At 59.7% G+C, this 22,283-nt stretch overlaps 1 protein-coding gene across 5 annotated transcripts in view; it reads right to left on the bottom strand.

The window, feature by feature from the left end:
• The window catches only part of PPP6R2 (protein phosphatase 6 regulatory subunit 2), a 31,910-nt gene extending 9,832 nt beyond the window's left edge, over positions 1-22,078 (bottom strand). For 2 of the 5 annotated variants that reach the window (XM_070754635.1, XM_070754636.1), the window contains exons 1-17: positions 21,987-22,061; positions 16,325-16,585; positions 13,727-13,913; positions 10,111-10,248; positions 9,507-9,572; positions 8,917-9,029; positions 7,341-7,454; positions 6,390-6,516; positions 5,907-6,059; positions 5,633-5,812; positions 4,634-4,698; positions 3,826-3,941; positions 2,869-2,954; positions 2,675-2,755; positions 1,883-1,980; positions 1,563-1,623; positions 986-1,116 (exon numbers count right to left, since the gene is read on the bottom strand). In XM_070754635.1, coding sequence (XP_070610736.1) covers positions 986-1,116; positions 1,563-1,623; positions 1,883-1,980; positions 2,675-2,755; positions 2,869-2,954; positions 3,826-3,941; positions 4,634-4,698; positions 5,633-5,812; positions 5,907-6,059; positions 6,390-6,516; positions 7,341-7,454; positions 8,917-9,029; positions 9,507-9,572; positions 10,111-10,248; positions 13,727-13,913; positions 16,325-16,551 — 1,943 coding nt within the window. In that variant the 5' untranslated portion in view covers positions 16,552-16,585; positions 21,987-22,061. Of the gene's footprint in view, positions 1-985; positions 1,117-1,562; positions 1,624-1,882; positions 1,981-2,674; positions 2,756-2,868; positions 2,955-3,825; positions 3,942-4,633; positions 4,699-5,632; positions 5,813-5,906; positions 6,060-6,389; positions 6,517-7,340; positions 7,455-8,916; positions 9,030-9,506; positions 9,573-10,110; positions 10,249-13,726; positions 13,914-16,324; positions 16,586-16,899; positions 16,981-21,533; positions 21,625-21,986 lie in introns of those variants that run through there. The other 3 variants (XM_070754632.1, XM_070754633.1, XM_070754634.1) reach the window with 3 other exon arrangements.
• Positions 22,079-22,283: the final 205 nt, after the last annotated feature.

Below are 22,283 nucleotides of genomic sequence, written 5' to 3'. Positions count from 1 at the left end.
AGGTGACAGCCGGCCTGGGGGGCTTCCCAGCACCCCCCCGAACCGAACCCAGGGTTCAGAAAATTTTTGCCTCTTCTTACGAACTTTGTTCGAGTTAGGAACCGGCGTTCGGGAGGCTTCTGGGAAGCCCCGCCGCCTGGCTGTCACCTTTTAAAACAGCCGCGCGGCTTCCCAGCAGTCTCCGAACGCCGGTTCCTAACTCGAAAAAAGTTCGTAAGAAGAGGCAAAATTTTTCTGAACCCCGGGTTCGTATCACGAGTTGTTCGTAAGACGAGGGGTTCGTATCTTGAGGTACCACTGTATTACCGATAGTAACTGTGTGAGAGTGGGGGGGGAGGCATGGTCCCCCCCCCCAGTCAGAAGCCCTAGGCAAACGCGGGGCAGCCAAGCGGCACGAGGCACCAAGGTCAGCTTTCTTTGCTTGCCGTCCCTTTAAAGTCCCTTCAAGGGTTGGCCCAAGGAGCAGAAACTGGTGTGATGACCTCTGTGTTGGGGGTCAAGGGAGCCTCCCCCCCTGACTAGGCTCAGTGGCTCTGAGTGGATTAAAAGGGCATTGAATCCCCCACTGCCCCCAGGCAGAACCTTCCCCGGTGGTCTCTCCTCTCGACCAGCCTGTTTTTCCTCATGGGACCAGATCACCTTGTTCTATGGGGTTTACATTTAAACTGGACATAGGGCTGCCCCACTGGGTCAGGCAGGGGAGGGGGATGCTGCAGACCACCTCGGCTGAAAAATCCTGACCCCACCAGACCCAGGAAGAGAGGGAGGGAGGGACTCTTTTCCCTGCCCCACTCACCCCCCCCCGTGGACTAACCTTCCCCACCCCCACTCTCCCAGCCTATCGGAAGAGCCGATTGTGCTCCTGAGAGACCCTTTCCCAAAGCCCCTTTCCTTATTCTGTCCTTGTTACAAGGGCCCTTTAATGGAGCCCAGCCCCCCCCCAAACAGCCCCCTCCCAAGGGCCCGTCTCCCGGTCTCCTCTTACCGTGACCTGGACTTGGCTTGGGCTGCATAGGTTGTGTCCTTCTCCTCCCAAATCTCCTCCTCCTCCTCCCCCCTGTCATCGAACTGCTGGAGGCGGTCACTGCAGCAGGTTTCAAAGAGGGAAGTGCTGGCCTGGAGCAGACACGAGCACTGGGTGAGGCCACGGGGGGGGGGGGCTTTCCTTGGCTGGCCCGTGCCCCCCCCCGCAGTTCCCAGGGTGTGTGTGTGTGTGTGTGCTGTTGGACTCCTGTGCCCGGAGAGGGGAGGGCAGTCATGGCTTTGCTGGACTGGGAGGCCCCTCCCTTCGGCTGCTCCTCTCCCGCCTGGAGGTCTACAAGGGGCAGCACCCTTGAAAAGCATCCAGACCCCCCCACCCCCTGTGGGAGGGATGCGGGCCAATGGCCTCCCTCCCTTCCGGCCCCCAGAGGGAAGGATGTGTGGGAGGGGTGCAAATGCCCCCCCCCCGCCCCAGGCCTTCCCAGCCCCTTCCCTGGAGTCAAAGGGGTCTCGAAAGGGTCTTTCCTGCCTCTCGGGCAGCCTCTGGGACCCCGGAGTCTCTGGCGTGCTGGACTACTCACACTGTCGTCATCATCGACATCAATGCTGAAGTTTATCTCTGCCATCCGGTTAAAAGGGGCGCTGGAACAGAGGGGGGGGGGGGCGTTTTCAGAAAGGCCTGTGGGAAATCCGGGCGAGGAAGGAAGCCCCTCGGATTGGGAAGGCGGGAGAGGCCCTGGCGGTCTCCCACCCCCTCCCCAGCGCCAGGGATCCCCCTGCATCGCCCCAGAGGCTTCGGTGAACTCTGTTTCCCACCAGGCATGGACCTCCCTCTGGAGGTGGGGGGCCCGGGGGAGGAGCCGGGGGGGGTTAAGAGGGCTTGGAGGGGGAAGGGACTCACCTGATGCTGTCCACCTGGCCGGCAAACTCTTCGTCAGTGAAGCCGAACTGGTCTGCGAAGAGGGCAGCCATCTGCTGCACCTGGTACTCGGAGAAGGCCTGGGGGGGGGGGGGCGTGCGCATGGAACCGCTCAGTGGAAATCCCACCCCCCACGCACTCCTAAAGGCTGGCAGGGCAGAGGGGTGGGGGGGCATCAAACGGAGGTGGATACTAAATGACCAGAAGGGCAGCGGTGGGATATTCTCGCTGAAGCAGCAGCTGCCACCTCTGGAGGGACTGATGGGGCCTCCCTCCCAGGACGGGGTCCTGATCAGAGAAGGGGGGTGGCCCCGGCCGGCCGGCCTCTTCTCTAAAATCTGCCCCATAACCAGAGACATCACTGCTGGAGGCAGCCCCCAAAGGTTCCACTTCTTTCTCTGGGCTCAGCCCCAGAACCAACCCACCCCCAGCGAACGGGAGACCCTCACCAGCTCAGCATAACCCCCCCCCTTCTTTTTCCAAAGGCTGCAAGTGACCTTCAACAGGAAGTGGAAATTATGGTCCCGCTTTGCCCCCATTAAAATGATGATGCAGAGGAGGCCTTGGGGGGGGGGTCTCTGGGGGTCACACCTGAGGCTTTGGTGGATCTCAAAGCCCCCCCCCCTCAATCTTTCGCCTTCCACACACTCCTCCCCATCCCGCCAGCTCTTCCCCAAAGCCACTAGCCAGTCCCAGCCAGGGCCGCCCCAGGATGGCCCAGGGAGCTAGACCGGCTAGAGACCCCCCCGCCCCCCAAGGGGCAGAGCTGCCCACCTGCTGGAGGGAGACCTCGCTGGGGAAGGCCGCCTTGGCCTCCTCGTCTTCCCTGCAGGCATGCAGGTGGTGGGCCGTCACCTGCAGGGGGGAGAGACCAGGGATGGGCTCCAGGGATGGGCTCCAGAGCCCCCCCCTGAGCACTCCTTGGGGCAGCTTACGCGGCATTTCCTCAGCCCCCCAGACCCCCTCACCAAATCCACAGTGTTCCTCTGGTTGGCTTCCACCAGCGTCTGCCCCACGAAGGTCTCCCAGCGATCGCGGCAATCCTCAGGGAGGCCTGAAAGGGAGCGGAGGGCTCAGGGGGCGGAGGGGCCCAGGAGGGGCCTGGTCCTCGGGAAGGGGGAGGCCAGAGGGAAGCCGGTCTGGCCCTGCGCCTGGGCACAGAGGGGCCAACGCTCTGCAGCCGTCTGTTGAGGAAGCAGGTGGGGTGAGGGGCTTTCCCCTTCGTTCACCAAGCGCCCCAAGTGGGCTGGGCTCCCGCTCTCCAGGCCCTTCCGGAAGCCCCTGGGGGGGAGGGAGGGAGGGAGGGAGGGGGTGTTCCAAAGGGCCGGAGCTGCGCAGAGAAGGCTCTTCTCCAGGATACCCACCCCCGCCCTGCCCCCCCCACTCCTCCAGCCAAAATTCCCTGACTGGCAAAGGGGGCTTCCTCTGTCGGCGTGAGTGGGGGGAGAGAGACCCAGGCCCACGTGCTGGGCTTTCAAGCGAAGAGGCCAACCCCTGGAACTGAGCCAGACAGACAGCCCCCCTGTGGGGCCCCAAACCTGCCTTCCCTGTTGCACCTTGCGTGTGTGTGTGTGTGTCTTCCGAATGCTCTTCAAGGGTAGCCCGGTGCAGAGCGCATTGCAGTAGTCCTGAGGTGACCAGGGCTCAGGAGACTGGCCGATCCATCGATGGTGCCACGTTTTTGTTCCACCTACGTGTGTGTGTGTGTGTGTGTGTGTGTGTCTGGGAGGGTTTCCCTTCGGGGTGTGTGTGTGTGAAGAGCCCTACTGCCAGCCCCGGTCTGAGGATCCGCCATATAAAGCCGGCCAGCCAAGCCTGGGCCCCCGAAGGAAAGGGCCCCCTCCCCTGCCCAAAGGGCCCCCTCCCTTGGCTGGGCACCGGTTGTCCTGGGGGGCAGAGGGGTCACGGGGCGGGGGGCCTCCTACCTCCGAGGAGCGCCCTGGCCTGGCTCCGCGTGGGACCCTTCTCCGCGGCCTGCACGAGGGCGTTGGCGATACGGGTCAGGTGGCCCATGTAGCCCCGCCTCCTCCCTCCTCCGGCCCTGGGAGACCAAAGCAAGAAGAGGCAGCCGCTGGGGGGCCGAAGCCCAGGCCCCCTTCCCCCGCCAGACCGTGGCCCCTGGTCTCTGGGGGCCCGGCACACTTGGGTTCTACTGCGCGTTGTCTACTGTGGGGACATGGGTTGGGGGGGGGGGTAGGACGAGGTCGTTAAGTACGCAGGCAAAACGAATTCTTTCTAGGAAGCCAAGGTCATCCTTTGCCTCTGCACCTGTACGGAAGGAGATGGGGGGGGGCTCAGGGCCACGTGATGGGTTTGTGCCTGGGGGGGGGCAAGGACCTGAACTTCCAACTGGGTGGGGGAACCGGAGGAATTCAGACCCAGATGTGCCAAGGAGGCTCAGTGAATGGACTGGGGCCATGAGGAAGGGGAGGGCAGGCGGTGGCAGGGAGGGGGCTCAGCTGCCCTCTGCCTCAGAGCGGGGGGGAGTGGGGGCAGAAAGGCTTTCCCGGCTGTCACCCGGAGGGGCCCACGGGAGGGCTTGCCCTCTCTTGGTTAACCTGCCCCCTCTCCCCAAAGCCCCCCCTCCGCCCCCGAACTCAACGGCTGAGCTGAGCAAGGGGGAGGCCCAGGGGTTGCGGAGGAGGGGGGCAGAAAAGGCCCCTGGAAGCAGAGGCGTGTGCGTGTGTGCCCCCATCCCCCTCGGGAAGAAGCCGTCCGGCCTCGGAGACTCACTGGATCTCGTCGTTGGCCCCCCAGGCCTCCAGGATCCTCTGGACCAGGCAGCACTCGTGCAAGAGCTGGAGGGGGGGAAGGCAGGCGAGGGGTCTCAGGGATGAAGCCCCCTGCAGGGGGGGGCAGAGGAGAGGGGGGCCAGAGCAGGGAGAAGCAGCCCACCCCCAGAGGAAGACCCAGTCCACGGGGCTAATGCGCACCCCCCCAACCCCCCTAAGGCCAACGAAGGCAGGGGGTGGACGGGGCATTTGGAAGAAACCCCGGCCAGTTCCTCCGTCTTCTGGACAAGCAGAATTTTCAAGCCCCAGAATTTCACAGCCAGGAGGGTGGGGGAGGGGGGGTGCTAGTGGAGAGTTCTGGAAGCCCTGGGGTGGGGGGGGGGGAGGGAGGGCAGCTGCTGGGGTCAAGGGTGGGGGCTTCCCCTTCTGGTCACTAACCAGGGCCCCCGTCTCCACCTGGTCTGAGGCCTTGGGCCCCCCCTGCCTGGCTGGAGGCCAGAGAACGCAGAGGAAGCGAGGGGTGTGTGTGTGTTGTTTCCTGGTCTGCCAAAGTGAACATGGGGGGGGGGGGGCAGGCTATCAGGGAGCTGTCAACATTTACAACATTTAATAACATTCTTGCCCCAAAACTGCCACATTCAATTCTGACATTTCTGACGGGAAGAATTTTTAATCACTGAACATTTCAATTTAGGTTTTGGCTCCTCTGATGCCAATGCAGAGAGATGACCCCCCCCCCTTTACCCTCGCTCGGCCGGCCTTCAGGGTCACCCACAAAGACGGGTAGGTGGAGCCCCCAAAGAAGAAGGTGAGCGCCTCCGAAGGCCCCCCCCCCTCTCCCTATCCCTCCGGCAGACAAAGGGGGGCGGGGAAGAACACTGGGGCTGCCCTGCCCCCTCCCTCCCTCGCTCTCTGGCCAAGGACGGGAGGTGGCCTGAGAGTTCCCATGGCTGCCACCCCCCCCCTTCTGAAGACTCAGCCAACGCCCGAGGGGGCTTACGTGGGTCAGCAGGGGGCTCTCGGGCACTTCAGCCTCTTCCCAGGAGGGGTCTCCATCCCCCTCCCCCTCCTTTCCGGTGAGCAGCTGGACTCCGGGCACCGCGGGCATCAGGACGGCTGTGAGGCAGAGTTGCACTTGGGAGTGCAAGAAATTATTCCAGGTGTATTTGAAAAACAGGTCCTGCGAAAGAGGACGAGGAGGAGGAGGAGGGGCCCTCACTCCTACCAGCCGTCAGCCGTCGTGCCAGGGCAATGTCCCCCCCCCCTGCACTCACCAGCAGCAGGTCCATGGTGCTCAGCCGGCACAGCTCCTGATTAACTGTGGGTGCGTTGGTGTGGAGAAGGGCGGCGACCAAGCGGGCGGCATGAAGACGGCCACTGCCGAGCGGCTCCTCCAGGACCCCCAGGGTCGTCAGGATAGAAGCCCCCTGCCACCATCAAGAGGGGAAAACCTACGTTTTGAGCCGCCCCCTCCCCCCCGATCTCCCCTGGGGGACCAGGAGGGCCTCTGGAGAGCAGCCGGCTGCCCTGGAGGGGAGTGCTTTGCGAGACACACCAGCAAAGCCCCCCCCCCCCACCAGGGGGCTTTTTTTAGGCTAAGGAACTCTATAATCCTAAATGACGGGAGCAGGAGGTACGACATATGCAAAAGGGGGGAGGGGTAGAAATAGAAAACGTTTATCCAGGCCGGCCTGCAGGAGCTAGCCCCAGAGAGGGGGGGGGCACAGGCGGAGAAGGAAACCCCCCCACCTACCTACCTTGGGGGGCTGAAGCAGCAGCTGGTGGAAGTCCTTCAAGCGCGGCTGGATGCCCTGCCAGACGCCGGGACTGACCGGAGGGAGCTTCTCAAGCCCCTGGGAGAAGGAGTCGGAAAGCCCTTCCGAGCTGCGGGCAGAGAAACAGCGTCCAGACTTTCGCCAGGGCCTCGGACAAGGGGCCTGCTTCCCCGTCACAGCCGCCACCTCCCACCTCCCACGCAGGGGAAATCGCCCGAGGGAGCTCAGAGGGGAAGGGCCAGCCCCAAAGGCCGGGGGCTGTGAAAGCAGCAGAAACGGAGGAAGCAGCCCTGGCCATGAAGCGGCTGCTCCGGGAACGCGGAGCCGCCTTTGCTCGGAGCGGCTTCCACCGGGAGGCGCTGCCTTCTTCTGCCCAGGCCGAAACCCCTGCCCTGCCGCCTGATGCGCAAAAGGCAGCCCGCTGGGCTGACCCTCCAACAAAGCCCGAGGGAGCGATGTGGCCTGTGGCTCTTTAGGGGAAGGCCACGCGTGGCTTCCATGCCTGGGGAAAAGGAGCCACACGCGGCACCTACAAATCCTGCAGGGCCAACCAGCGGCGGAGTCGGATCCCAAGCTGGATCCCAGCCAGCACTGCTAGAGATGGACGCAGTCCAAGAAGTACCAGAACGCCAGACCCACCACTGGATGCCTGGCTAGCCAGACTGGGGAGGGCCGTGCCTGGAAGCACAGCTGGAAGGGAGATCTCTGAGCCCACCCCACTGCCCAAGGCAGGATCCCCGGTGCAGCGCCCGGTCCATCCTCCGGCTGGTTAACTCTTCCGCTAGGAAATTCCTCTCCAGATAAGGCCTGCATGGCCCAAAGCCCCCCCCCCAAACTGAACTCGTCTGCGGGTTTCATCGGGGGCTTCATCGGGTGGCGTGCCCAATTGAAGGAAGCGGTCAACCACAGCTGGGCCTGGACCGTCCCGCTTACCCGGTTCTCCTTGGCTCAAGCAGCGTCAGCAAAACCTGTGTCCCGTTCACCACGCAGGCCTCGGTCACTCCTTCGTCGAACACGTTCTTCAAAAGCTGCTCCACGCACTCCTGCCTGAGACACCAGACCCAAGTCAGCACCACGGGAGGAACTGGGGCCGTCCACTCTGCAGCTGATGACCACGCCAGCTCAGGGCGGCCGTGGTCGCACTCCCGGCCGGAATCTCCGAGAGACCGCAGCATCCTAGGGGCCTACAAGGTGGCCACTAGCACCCGCATTTCTCTGAATCCAACAGCCGCAAATTGTGGCTGCACGACCGTGGGATGCTGCGACGCCACCATTGCTAGGAACCAGGTGTATGCACAGGGGTAGGCGCAGGGGGCCCCTGACCTAGGCACTCGGACGAGGCCAGAGTTTCCACGGCTAAGTGACGCATCGTGGAGCGACTGCGACCCTGGCCTTCTGGCTGCCATCGCTCATCGAGAACCTGAGTGAAGGGGGCCCCAGGTCAGGGGCATGGGGGGTGCCGCAAGGGGCTGCGGGAGGCGGCCTGGCTGGGGTGGGCTGTGCACCCATTGAGGGGGCTACAATGCTGGGCAAACTGCAGCCGCCCCAGGAAGCCTCAGCAGGGCTGCGGCTCTTCCCGCCCGGGCCGCCACCCTCGTCCATCACTGCCCTGTCAGCCGCCCTGCGTGGGGGCACTCGTGGGCGTCAGTACTGGGGCTGAGCCGCCTCTGGAGGTTCCCAGGCCCATTCTGGCGGGGCTTCAGGGTAGCGCGGCCGCCTGCCGTTGCCCCAAGAGCCCATCGCCTCTCCTGGGAGAAGACCAGGCGCCCTCAAAAGGGCCAGGGGGACGGGATGGAGCAGCCCGCTCGAAGGAATGAGGCATGGGGGAGGGGTGGACCGCGTGGCCTGGAGGAGAGTGAAGGGTCAGAGGGGGTTCTGGGCAATGGTGCTGGCACAGGGCGAGAGGCGTCCTTTCTCCATGGCAGGGGCCCGGTGCTGCTGCCAACGGGCGCCAACGCATAGGGCAGCCCAAGGAGCTTTCCTGGGGGCAGACAGGCAGGTGGGGGAGCTGCAGCGTCCCTCAGGTGGGTCGCTCAACGGGGCACCCCATCTGCAGCCACATGACGGCAAGGCGGGCTGCACCGGGACTCCCCCTGGTATAAGTCCCTTCCTCCAGCACTCTCACAATCCCGGCACCAGCAGCCTGCGGAAGGGGTCCCAGTTTACCTCCCGGTCTCTCGGCATGCAATTCCCTCCCCCCACCCCCGCTGTTGACCTCCATTCACCTGGCGTCCAGTCCCGGCGGGGTCTCTGGAGCTGGGAGGGCCTTGGACAGAAACCGCCCTACTCCCTCCGGCCCTGCCCATCTCCGGCACCTCCAAGGCATCCCCCCCCCAACCCACTTTGTGGTGAGGCTGGCTCATGCGTGGGGCATCGGTGCCAGCCCAAACCCCACGCTGGACCCCCAGAGCTGCCTCCTTTTCCAGGAGGAGCTCAGCCCAACCCATCCCGGAAGGCCCAGCTCAGCCAAGCACGGGCCCAACCAGCCCCCCCCCCCTCAGGGACTTACGACTCCAGGGATGCCAGGAGCGGGTCCCGGTCAGCCGCGTCCAGCAGCTGGTTGCTCTGCTCTCGGCTCAGCCTGATGATATCACACAAGGTTTGAGAAGCATTGGACTGTCTCTGCAAACCGGGCGAGAAGTCATTCCTGGCCAGAGGGCCCCCCAGCGGCCCCAGCCATTCCCACCCACCCACCCACCAATTGTAGGAGTGGGGAAGATGAAGCAGGGGCCCTCCGCGGCTGCACCAAAACCCTCCCCACACGGAGCAGCAGGAGGCCCCCCCCCTCGGGATTTCTGGACTGGCCCTGATGGGTTTAAGAGGGAGGGGCAGGCCCTGGTGCCTCTATTCTCCCTTTCTGTATTCATTCGTGGGTATCTCTCCCTATCACTCAACAGGCGCCCCCAACAGCCCCCGCCCTCGGTTGTGTGAGTCAAGGCGAGGCGGGCTCCTTCGGCCAGCCCCTGGGGGGCCAGGAACGCTCCAGGGTGGCCAGGGAAGCCCCCCCGGGAAGAAGGCGGGCCAAGCCCTGAGGAGTCCAGGCTCTGCCCCCCTCCCTTCTGGCCAGAGGGCCCCGGGGGGGAGGGGACAGACACTCACGTCTTCATCCTGGTGGGGTCGAATGAGGTCCAGCAGCCTCTGAACAAGTTCTGTGCCACTCAGCCACTGCAGGGCAAAACGAGGGCGGTGGGGGGGAGGGGGGAAGAGTAAGTACACGGCCACCTTCCCCGAGGCCCCCCCTGAGTCCTGGCCACCACCGCCACAGCCCCCCCCCCCCGCAGGCTTCGTTCCCAGGCGCCTGGAAGAGGCCGAGGCCCACAGCAGCCAAAGGAGGGCTTCCCGCCCCCCCTCCCCTGCCCCCCCCCTCCCCTGACCCCTCCCTCCCCTGACCCCCGCCCCAGCGCAGCCGGCCCCCAGCCCGTCTGCTGGGAGAAAAGGGGCTCCCAGGGCAGGCACCCCCCCCCTCTCTCACACTCACACACACACTGTCATTCCCAGCAATCAGGCTGAAGGAGGCCAGCCGAGGGGGGGGATCCGGCTATGGAGCGCCCCCCTCTGGCCACCTCTCAGCCGTCCAAGGGAAGGAGGCCCCCGCACCCCCCCTCAGGCCTGCCAGGGCACGGAGGAAAGGGCCGGGCCCCTTCATGGGGGGCCCCTCTCCCAAGGCCAGCCCCCCGCCCATCCGCAGGGGAGACGCCCTGACCTGCAGCACGTCCTGGCGGAGGGGGGCCGGCTCCACACAGCTGACCAATCGCAACAGCAGGTCCATCATGGCGGAGGTCTCGAGATGCTTCAACACCAGATTGACAAAGTCGGCTTTCTTCCTCAGGAATGAAATCACCTGGTGGGGAAAAGCACCACAAGAGACAGGCGTCACTCAGGGCCTTGACAGCTGGCTTTCCCCAGCAGGATCGGGGCCCAACTGATGCCGTGCTCCAAACTGCAGAGAAAAGAACCCACCGGGACTGACCGCTTAGCCACGGGGAATATGCAGACGGCCATGTAATCTGATTGCCTGACAAAAGTATATGTACACAATGCACCTTTGCATAGCCGTGGCTTGTGGCTTGGCCTGAAGGTATTGTGGCCTGGGAGGGTTTAGAACGGCTCGTAGCTGACCATTGCCACTGAGAATAGTAGATAGAGAATTGTATTTAGTATAGTAACTGCTGGAGAGATAGCCACGGTGTAAATAGTTAGTGTAGGTTTGCTACCTGCAGTATGTACCTTCAATTATCTCCAAGACAAAAAGGCTCCTGATATACCTTGGTCTGAGGCCAGCTGGTCAGCTGCTGTGGCTATCTGGGGGGGGGGAAGGGACTAGCTTCTGCAAAACGCTTCTCCTACAGGACCCCCATAACAACCCCCTGACCGGCCCTGAAAGGGGAGACAAAGCAGCCCCCCTTCTGCCCCCCTCCCCCCACCGGTCCTCTGAGACGGTCTGGAAAGCTGCCAAACGGTCAAGGGGCGCAAGGGTGGAAGCCCAATCTTTGCCCCGCCCTCACCAGAGACCCTCCAAGCGTGAAACCGGGAGGGACACAGGACAGGGGGGGGGCTCGCTTGGCCAAAGGGAATCTTTTAAACTCAAGGCATCTCTGAGGCTGTAGCACCATCGTTTTCTCTTTTTTATATTAAACATTTAATTTCCCAACATTAAAAAACACAAATGCAAAAAAACCCCAAAGAAAAATAAAAGTAAAAAATAGTAAGTTAAAAATCAAATGGAACAAATACAGACATATATAATATAGCAATATATTTTGCAGTATTTTGTGTCAATATATATATACAGTGGTACCTCCACTTAAGAACTTAATTCGTTCCATGACCAGGTTCTTAAGTAGAAATGTAGGTAAGTAGAAGCCATTTTTCCCATGGGAATCAACGTAAAAGCAAATGATGCAAACCCATTAGGAAAGAAATAAAAGCTTGGAATTTGGGTGGGAGGAGGAGGACGGTCACTGCCGAAGGAAGAAGGGGAGGGGAATCAAAGAAATCCAAAGGGACTCTGAGGCGGCGAGGAGCATGCGCCCCCCATACACCCAACGCGAGGCTGCCCCCCATACACCTGGCGCCAGAGAGGGAAACCCAGGGGGAAGGGCAGGGACCTGACCGGGCCTTCGTGCTGCTCTCAAATTTCCTGGGAAAGTTTTCCGGTCTCGGGTTCTTAAGTAGGAAATGGTTCTTAAGAAGAGGCAAAAGAATCCTGCGCCCCCGGTTCAGGTTCTTGTCCACTGCACCACTTCCAAACTCCACCGTTTCAGCTGGGACACTTTTTTTGCCATTAGCGATTATGAAACATAGAAGCATAGAAGACTGACGGCAGAAAAAGACCTCATGATCCATCTAGTCTGCCCTTATACTATTTCCTGTGTTTTATCTTAGGATGGATCTAGGTTTATTTAACCTGCGGGTTCACGTATAGTCCAACTGGAGTTGGGTGGCAGACGCATCCCATTAATAAATAAAATATAAATGATTATTTTATCATTCAGATTTTAGTTTTTTCTGTTTCCTACGTTGATTCCTAATTTCAAGCCAACTGTAAGATCTATTCCAAATTCTTCTTCTAATTCCCTGGTCATCCCGGCTGCGTGTCAGAATGGGGGGGGGGGGGCGCTGCCTGGGATGGCGTACAGTCAGTTGGGGGGCAGTCCCGGGGGGCCTGTGGCCACTGGCACGGATAAGGACGCCGCACCCGTAGCTTCGTCCCTTCTGCGCGCATGCGCCTCCCAGAGTGCGCGTAGCGGCAACCCTTGCCTGGACAGTCCCGCGGCCAGGCCCTTCCGGAGGAACGAGGGAGGGGAATGCCTCGTGGGAGAAAGCCCCTCAGATGAACCCCTGGAGTGACCTCTGGGTCGTAATCCTGCTGTCTCACCCAGCGCCGCTCAGCGGCCGTGCGGTCAGTCGCAGCCCCTGGGGCTCTGGGTGGTGCAATGACCCCTGGCTGAGGGATGTTTAGAGCTGGAACTGGCCACCGGCAGGGCCCCGAGATCCGCGAGCCCGTCAGGCCGAAGCCGGAATGCCTGGAGGTCTTGGCCTGCCCCCTGATGCTATATTGTTGTGCAATGCCTCTTGCGTTGGGAATTTTGGGGGGGGGGGGGGGTCCTGTCACGCGAGGAGTTAGACCACATGAATTATTTTTAGAGTTTCAAAGTCATCCTTTCTCGAGCACCGGGCCGGAAGAAGGCGGGTGTGTGCAGGAGGTTAGTGGTCCATGGGGCGACGGACTTGTGGGGGTGGGACGGGGGAACCCAGAAATCCCGGGGAAGGTCAGACCTGGGTTCCCCCGGAGACATGGCTGCTCCAAGGTGGTCACCGCACCTCAAGGAGGATAGGATGGAACTGGAAAAAGGGCCACCAGAATGACCAAGGGAATGAAACCAGGTTGCAAGGCCTCGGTCTGTCCAGCCTCGAAAGGCGGCGTTTAAAGAGGGGACTTGATGGAAGGGCATAAAATCCTGCAGGGGACAGAAAAGGCACAATACTAGGACGAGGGGCCCCTCCCTAAAGCTCACAGGTGAGAAAGAGAGGACAAATCAAGGGAAATATTTCTCCACCCAGAGGGTCCTTGGTTGATGGGATTCCCTTCCAGAAGAGGTCGTGACAGCTGTCAGCCTGGAGAGCTTCAAGGCAGGATGAGACAGATTCAGGGATGCCAAGTGTATCATAGGTGGTGATTGAAACGGATGTCCATGTGCCTATGCCTCTTTTGTAGGTTGAGGCAGGGAGGGTTCCCTGGGGTCCCACTTGTTGGGGTCAAGGGAAAAAGAGGGTCTTGCCTTCTCTTTCTGCTCAAGATCCCCATGGACAATTGGGGGGCCACTGGGTGACGCAGAAGGCTGGACTCGAGGGGCTTTGGCCCCTTCAGCAGGGCTCCTCTGAGGGCCTTATGTAAGGGGGCTCCAGGGATAAACGGGCGCTTTGAGGAGGCCGATTGAAGCGGAGATGCCAACTGGAAGGCTGACCACAACCCGGATCTGATGTCAATGCTGATCCAGCGACCCTGATCGATCGATCGTGGGGCGCCCGTCCAGGGCCCTGAGCCCACTACCATCCCGGCACGGGGTGTGTGTGTAAAACTCAGGGGGAGGGAGAGGGAGGGGCAGGCGAGAGGGGGAAGCCACCGACCACACCGAAATCCTCCACCCTCGGCCCTCCCTCCCAGAGTGCGGCTGCCCAGGGACCGAGCACCGGCCGTTCCTTCTGCCAGGGCGGTAGAGGCTCTCATTCACCCCCAAGTTCAGGCAGTGTGCCTGTGTGCGCGTGTGGGGCTTAAAGGGAGCGGGTGGGGTGGGGTGGGGGGGAGCGTCCCTCACCTGCTCTGCCTTCCTAGCAAGGAGGCTGCCGAGGGTCTTGCTGAAGAAGCTGGCCAGCAGGGGGTTCAGGGGGGGCTCTTGCTCCACGAAGGCGTAGAGGGCGTCCCACAGGGCCTCGTCTCCCCCAAGCCGGTCGCTGATCTGGGGCACGTCCGAGGTCAGCAGTTCGCAGGCCGTGTTTGGGTACCTGCAGGAGCAGAAGCAGAGCCACAGCTGAGGACAAGCGGGGCCTCGTCCCCACCCTCCCCACGGCCCCAAGGAACACAGCAAGGCCACGCTCGGGCAACACAGAGGAGGAGGGGCAGGAAGCACTGAGTTCTCGCGATGTGGCATTTATAGACACCAATGCCAGATATTGCGGGGGGGGGGGTTCTTCTCCCCCCCCTCTCACACACGCACAGAGCCAAACAGCACAATTCCCAACAGGCAGACTGGCCCATGAGACAGACCTCCGCCCCCTCCTTAGCCAGGCAGTGCAGCTCACGGAAGGTGGGGGGGGGGGCTCCAGACTGGCACCAAGGGCGAAGGGAGAAGTGGGGCTGCCCCCAGGCTTTCCCTTCCCAGGCTCTGGTGGCCCTGTCCAATGGCTGGGCTGAGCCCCCTCCCCTCATTTGGGGAAAGGCCCTGCAGGTTCCTGGAGAGGATTCCTCTGACGGTTATTGTAGAAAAAGGGGGGGGGGAGGTGGCCCTTGCATTGCTCAGCGGACCCATCACTAACCGACTGGGCACCATCTGGAGACCACCTGTGCCACGGAACGCCCTCCCCCTCCGGGGTCTTCATCTCTGCCCTCCCCAGCTGGGCTCTCTGCAAACGAGGGGCCTTCCGCCACTTTCCTCTTTATATCCCCGAATAAAGTGGGGGGGGAGCCCCCGACTTCTTTGGAACCTCCCACCGTGTGGGCGGGGGGAGAAAAGGGGACGAGCCCCAGGCAGCCCCTGGTGTGGGTCCCTTGGGCAGAGATGGCCACAGGCGGACCGAGCGCAGCCGCCAAGGGCTCAGAGCCGGTCACCAAAGGAGGGAGACCTCAGGCGCCCCGCTGCCTTGTGGGGGGTGAAGTGGGGGGCCCACCCCCACGTGCCCAGGCCGAAAGAGCGCCCCCCCAAGGCCTGGGAAGGGAGGCGGGAGGGCCTCTGGGCCTGGGTGTCAATCGTCCACCTGTCCAAGCCAGGCCACCCCAGCCCCAGTGCCGCCCGAGAGCAGAAGCCAGGAGGCCGGAGAGGGTCTCTGAGAATTGCATCCTGGGACCCACAGCCAAAGTCAAAAGGCAGACTCGGCCACTGGAAGGAAGCTGGGGGAGCCCCACACCCTCTCCGGACAGAGACCAGAGCTGGCTCACGGAAGGCCAAGAGCAGGATGGGGGGGACCTCTTCTGTAGGAGATGGTTAGGCCGCCTGCCGGAAGGCCGGACCTTGCAAAATGACCATGACCAGTCAACCCACAAAGGAAAGCCCCCCCCCCCAAAAGGTGGGTGGGAGAAAGATGGCACTGGAGCAGTTGGGGAGGGGAGGGGCTGCCGAAGCCCAAATCTGAGTCCCATGGAGTATGTGTGTGTGTGTGTGTGTGTGTGTGTGTAAGACAGAGCAAGGCCTCCAAGGCCACCCCCCTGAAGTGGGGCCCCTCCGAGAGGCTCAGGGACCGGGGGGAGACGCTGGCCCTGAGGAACGCCTAGCTGAGGCCCTTTCTGTCAGGGGGAGGGGGCCCCAGGGGGGGGGTTGAATCCAGGTGTTTGTTTGTTTTTTCCCAATAAATTTTATTAGTTTTCATAAAATAGACAAACATACCAACATTTAACATAAAAAAAATGGGGTCATAATTTTCCCGCTTATCTCAAAAGTATAAATTTGAATATAGAAAAAAGAATACTTATTCAAAGACAATTCATTGTTATAGATGTTAAAAAAAATAATTTGTTAAATTTCACATTAAAATTTTTCACATTTATACTAATACTAATATAAATTCAAAACTCTTCTCATAATAATTCTTCATATATAGACTAATGCTAATATATTTATAAAAACAAACTTAAAACAAAAGGTGTTTTAATAAGAGCCTGTACTGGTGTTTAAATCATCCCGCAGAACACAGAGCGTACAGAGGGCCTGGACCCCCCCCCATGCATCCAGGGAAAGGCAGGAAGGTCCAAGGCCCCCCGGAGGATCCTCTATTCCCGGGCGGTCAAGGGCTGAGTAGGAGTGGGGGGGTCTGGGCCTGGCCCCCCTGCCATGCATCCGGGGAAAGGCAGGAAGGTCAAAGGCCCCCCGGAGGATCCTCTATTCCCGGGCGGTCAAGGGCTGAGTAGGAGTGGGGGGGTCTGGACCTGGCCCCCCTGCCATGTATCCAGGGAAAGGCAGGAAGGTCAAAGGCCCCCCGGAGGATCCTCTATTCCCGGGCGGTCAAGGGCTGAGTAGGAGTGGGGGGGTCTGGGCCTGGCCCCCCCGCCATGCATCCAGGGAAAGGCAGGAAGGTCAAAGGCTCCCCGGAGGATCCTCTATTCCCGGGCGGCCAAGGGCCGAGGAGGAGGAGGAGGTCTGGGCACCGGGGGCTTTCTCCCCCCTCTCGCCCGTGGGGCTGACCCAAGCGGAGGGCGCACGTACTTGAAGCGGACCCTCTCGTCCACCCCCGGGGGGGGCTGGCGGGTGATCAGCTGCACCAGCTCCTCCATGCAGGCCGGACGGCAGAGGAAGTCCACCAGCTTCCGGTTCTGGGCTTTGCACTCCTGCAGCAGGTCGTCCTCGTCCATCAACTCGCGCAGAGTCACATCTGCTTTCTCCAGCAGTCTGTCCACCTGGGACGTCGTGTTCAGATCGAACTTCCAAAACATGATGGGGACAACTGGACACCGCACTCACGCCGACCTGGAGAGGGAGAGGAACCGGCCTTGCCCCTGCACCCCCTGCTCCCAAGGCTTCTCCAGGGAAGGGCGGCAGCCAAGGCTAACAGACTGGACTGGCCCACGCCAGGGGCTGACTGGGCAGGGGGGGGCGCCTCCGATGACCGAGAACCAACAAGCTGGGGGGGTTCAATACCGGTGCTCCTCAGCTTCTGACCACCACCTGAACCCAAAGTCCCGTTGTAAAGTGAGAGATCTGTGCAGTGAGGTTTTGCCCATTTTACGACCGATGGTCGTTAAGTGAATAGCTCCAACTGATAACAACTGGCTATTAATTACATCTGGTTTCTCCATTGACTTTCGTGAAAGGAGGCGGCAAAAGGCGACCATGAGACCCCGGAAGACGGCAATGGCCGTGAGTATGCACCGGATGCTGAGCCTCTTCATTCGGACCACAGAGGCCTGGGGGATACTGCAGAGGTCGCAGGTCGCTCTGAATGGGGGCCAAAGGAAAGGGCCGCTGCTGCGAGGGCCCCCCCGGCCGCCCTCAGCCCAAGAACCCAAGCGGGGTGGGGGTGGGGAGAAAGAAGGCTGGACCCCCTGCCCGCCTATCACAGGGAGGGAGGGGCCTGGGCAGAGCTCCCTAACTGACCATCAGGTTCAGGATTGTCCACCTGAAATGCATGTGGAGAAATCGAGGCCCGGTGTCCGGAGCCCCTGCGAGTTCTGCTCTGCGGAGGCCCCCCCCCCCCCTTTGCCCTCCTTCCATCGCGTGGCCATTAGTTGCACGCAGAATAATTCAGGGCGGACCCCTCTCGCATTCAACACCCTGCTGAGAGATTTGGAACAAAAAAAGGACGGAAAGATATTCTGGGGCAGAGTCCACTTTCAAAGCTACTCAGGTCTTTGCAATTTGATAACCCTGGCACCAAAAAGGATGGACAGCGAGGAGGAGAAAAAAAATCACAGATCACAACCAAAGTCCTTCTATCTCAGTCTCCCGTTCGTTGACCTGATGGGCTTCTCCTCCGAGACAGGCATGGGAACAACGTCCGCAGAGCATCCGCGCGTTTGTACTTTGCCAGGAGAACAGCTACGCCGCCCCCCCCGCCGGGGCTTAGCCACAGGCTCTCTCCTTCACCAGCAAAGGAAGCCTCCCATTTCGGACAGGGCAGCCATCAGTCCTTTCACACTTGAGTTGTGTCCGCCCGGCCAGTATCCCTCTCTCGGCTGCCAGCTCCCCTCCAATTGGCTATTAGCCGTGGCTTCCCAGTTCAGAATGGGGGCGGGGGCGGGAGAGACATTTGAAGTGTCTGTTGTCCTTTTAAAATTACATCCAGCCAGAGCTCGGTCACTACAAGTGCCGATGAGGCCGACCTGGGTTTGGGTAACGAAAGAACCGAGCTCAGGGAGGGTCTCCTCATTTCAAGCCTGAGCTACCAATATTCTCTTTGATTGACAGTCTGGCTGATCCACTCATCCCATATGGCGACCCACTTGCTAAACTGCTCTGGAAATATGACTGAACAAATATACATACACACAAATTATAAAAGTAAAGCATACAAAAACAAATCTTTATTATCTCTAGGATTCTTTCTTTTTAATCTTTTCACCTGAAAATTGTAAAATTGACTAATAGTGGGCCACGGCAGCCTTGTTTTGTAATGCAGCGTTTGTTAATCAAAGCTAAACATATAGAAAAACTATAAAGTCAACAATAAAACCCAGCACTTTCAACCTCCCTAGAAAGGAACACCCCCCCCCCAAGCAGGGACGAAGCAAGGCAACAAAGCCACACAACCACACTCACTCAAGGCTCAGGGAAGAGCCACCACCACTGGGTGAAGATAGGCAGGTGGCTCTCCCAGGTTGTTCCATCAGACCGAGGACCAATTCCCAAGGGGGGGGGGGAGTCTCAAGGAAGTCGCCTCCCCCCCCACTCGCTCGCTCACTCACTCAAAAAAACCTACAGAGTGGTCTAATTAAGCCTTGGAAGGCGGCTTCAAAGAGGGGACTTGATGGAAGGGTGTGGGATAGAAAAGGTGGATAGAGAAAAAATATTTTGTGTGTCACACAATACTAGGACGAGGGGCCCCTCCCTAAAGGTCACAGGTGAGAAAGTGAGGACAAATCAAGGGAAATATTTCTCCACCCAGAGGGCCCTCGGTTGATGGAATTCCCTTCCAGAAGAGGTCGTGACAGCTGTCAGCCTGGAGAGCTTCAAGGCAGGATGAGACAGATTCAGGGATGCCAGGTGTATCCATGGTGGTGATTGAAATGGATGTCCATGTGCCTAAGACTCTATGTGGGTTGAGGCAGCCAGGGTTCCCTGGGGTCCCATTTGTTGGGGGTCCAGGGAAAGGGAGAGTTTTGCCTTCTCTTTCTGCTCAAGATCCCCATGGACAATTGGGGGGCCACTGTGGGACACAGAATGCCGGACTCGAGGGGCTTGGGCCCCATTCAGCAGGGCTCTTCTTGTGTTCTTAGAGTGGCCCCCTGAAGTAACTCACAGCGATCCAAATGGTGCAGCCCAGGAAACCGAGAGCTTCTCCTTCTAACACAAGTGGGTGATCCACTCACACACACACACCCCCTGTAGCAAAAAAAATCAATAGGCGGCTAATCTGCTTCTCTAAACTACCTGGTGGGCTGCAAAGATAAATTTTAAAAAGCCCCCAAATAAACAACAAAAGATCATCTGAGAGGCTGAGGCCGCCAGCCCTTCAAGCAAGGCAAGGGGAGCCCCTGAGGCCCAGGAGAAGGGGACCTCCACCCGGGCCCTTCCTGCCTGGGGGGAAGGCTTGGCATGCAGCCCCCCCACTGCCCCCCCCCTTGGCCTAACTTTAGGCAGAACTGTCTCAGCGTTTTTGAGTATCTGTCACGGTGCAAAGATATCCACACATTGGGTTTTTATAGCTGGGCTCTTTAGCCTCTTTTGTGTAATTGTGCTTTAAATTTCTGGCAACATACTACCTCAAATTTATTGGACCTTTGTTGTTGACCTGCCCCGTTCCCAAATTCCGCCCCACCGTGGGACACTTGTACCTCCACCGCGTTCCTTGCTGTCGTGTCCACAGGACCGGCCGTTCCGACAGAAAACATCTCACAAGATTGAGATGTTTAATTGAACTCGCGAGAGCTTTCTTTCCGAGCGGTCTGCCATGGACACCCTGCGGCCGAGGAGCACAGTGGAGGTATAAAGGTCGCGGCCCGCCCCCCCTCCTGCACCCCCCCTCCAAAAATAAAACCTCCCCAATAATAAGGACAAGAGCATTTGGGGGGGGGGATCAAAATATAAGCCCCTTTCTTATTTTTGGGGAAACACAGTTTTATTGTTTGCAACAGGAGGGTGTTTCTTTAACTATTCTTTTTTCTGGATCTATATCTTCTCTTTCATTATTTCTTTTCTACACTTTTAAGTTGGAAAGAAAATATTCAATAAAATAAACAACTGTAAAAATAGCTTAATTGGAATAGGCTTAACTTTTGTAGACTGCTCCCCTGCTGGACCTCCGACTGGCAAAAATTCTCCAAGTGATTGTGTCTGAGAAAATTGGAGGGCTGGTTTAAAAGCCCACCTTTATGAAATCCACTGAACCTGTGGCCCACACGTCCCAACACTAGCAAAGTGATATGCCGTAAAAACAGGGAGCTGGACTAGAGGACCCCCCCTCCCCTCCCCCAGGTTCCCTCCCAACTCTGTTATTCTGCGTTATAGCTTTTCGGTTACCCAGTAGATTGAATAGCAAAAAAGCTATTCATAGTAGCTTAGTATAGTAGTGGACCAAAAAATAAATACAGAAACAAAAAGTCCTAAAATAACTTTTAATTAATGATATTGTTCAAGCAAACACAAACTGCCCTTTTGAGGCCTACCCAGAGGTAGTTTGTTAAAAAAATTTCAATTGATAGAGCTATGGGATATATTTTATATACTGTATATCTACTTCGGCCAGAACAAGGCTGAAATAGCGCTAATAACGTGTACAAATCCAATACTTAAAAAAAACCCTTGCCATTAAAATAGTCACACAACCCAATCAAACCATAAATCATAAAAGCTTGGGGGTATATCAATTTCCCCATGCCTGGCGACATAGGTGGGTTTTCAACAACGTGTAAGGCGTGGAGGGTTGGGGCGGTTCTAATCTCTGGGGGGAGTTGATTCCAGAGGGCTGGGGCTGCCACAGAGAAGGCTCTTCCCCTGGGTAACGCCAGACGGCACTGCTTTGTCGACGGACCGAGAGAAGGCTAACTCTGTGGGACCTAACCGGTTGCTGGGATTTGTGCAGCAGAAGGCGATCCTGAAGATATTCTGGTCCGATGCCATGTAGGGCTTCATAGGTCATAACCAACACTTTGAATTGTGACCGGAAACTGATCGGCAGCCAGTGCAGGCCGCGGAGTGTTGGAGATAGGTGGTCATACCTGGGGAAGCCCATGACTGCTCTCGCGGCCGCATTCTGCACGATCTGAAGTTTCTGAACACTCTTCAAAGGAAGCCCCAGCCCCATAAATGGACGCCTTATGCTTCCCCCATGTTTGTCCCACTGGGAACTCCCGTTTAGGCCAGAAGGAGATTCCAGTATTGCTCGAGACCCTCTGATTTTTCCATCTGTTTCAAAGTCCCCTCTGCAACCGCAAGACCTAACACAAGAAGTTCTGAATCCCAACCGGCCTAGGAAAACAAACAGACGAGGTGACGCCTCCATGGTCCAGAATTTAAAAAGCTACGGATCCAACATTCCAGCTTCTACCAAAAGAAACGCCTGAAGCATGGAAGTGGACGGTGGCACCTATCCTCCGGCCACCGCTTGCCACCCAGGCCCTCTGAGGCTCCCCAAATACAGAGTTTGCTAGTCAAGAGGCCGGTCAGTGGGGCCAGGGGAGGCGGAGGGTCCCCTTCTCTTGGCTGAGCCCCCCAGGGCCCCCTCCTCCTCCCAGCAGCAGACTGACCCTGCAGGGCCCACCTGCTACTGGCCCCCTCCTCCTCTCGCCCCCTCCTTCACGCAGGGCCTGCGGTGCCGGGGACTCGTCCAGGCCAGAGACATTGGCTTTCCCTCTGCGGCACAGAGCGGGCCCCCTCTCGGGGTCTCCTGCAGAAAGGGAATCAATCCAGGAGACCAAGGGCAGCAAGAGAGAGGGGCCTTTCCGGGGGGGGGGGAGAGAGAAGGGGGGGGCTTGTGGCCTCCTGTAGGAAGGAAGACCGGCAGGAGCGGAGGGAAATGCAGCCCCCCCGCCAGGCAGCCCCCCACCCCCACCCAGGGGCCGCAACAGGACTCGGGGGGGAGGAGGGGGCTGAAGGGGGGCTCGGGAGGAGGGGCTGCCCCGAGAGGGCCCGCGGACGACTCCTCCCCTGCCGGAACACCAAGCCGCCGGGAGGGGGGTAGGGAAGGAGGGGCGAGGGGGGCAGGCGCCCTCACCGGCCAGGCAGGTCCTTCGGCGCTGACGGACCGGCCGCCTCGCCCGCCCGCTCGCTCCTGGGCCGCTGCCGCTCCGGAAGCAAAATGGCGGAGGGGAGAGAGGGGGCGGCGCTGCTCCTCCCCTTCCGGATCCCGCCCACCTCTTCGCCTACTGGGCTTCCGCTCCCGGCAAGTCCGCGACCGCTCCGTGCAGCCTGGTCCTCCTCCACTCGCTGGTGCTGGCGTCCCGGCTGCCCTGCCTGAGCCTCTTGCACGCGGGGCTGCGCCTGATGGGCCCGGAGCCCTTGCTGAATGAAG

The sequence above is a fragment of the Erythrolamprus reginae genome, chromosome 6, assembly GCF_031021105.1.
Source record: "Erythrolamprus reginae isolate rEryReg1 chromosome 6, rEryReg1.hap1, whole genome shotgun sequence".
NCBI classification, from domain to species: domain Eukaryota; kingdom Metazoa; phylum Chordata; class Lepidosauria; order Squamata; family Dipsadidae; genus Erythrolamprus; species Erythrolamprus reginae.
The sequence above is the reverse complement of the archived record's forward strand: the minus strand, read 5'-3'. Positions and strand labels throughout refer to the sequence as shown.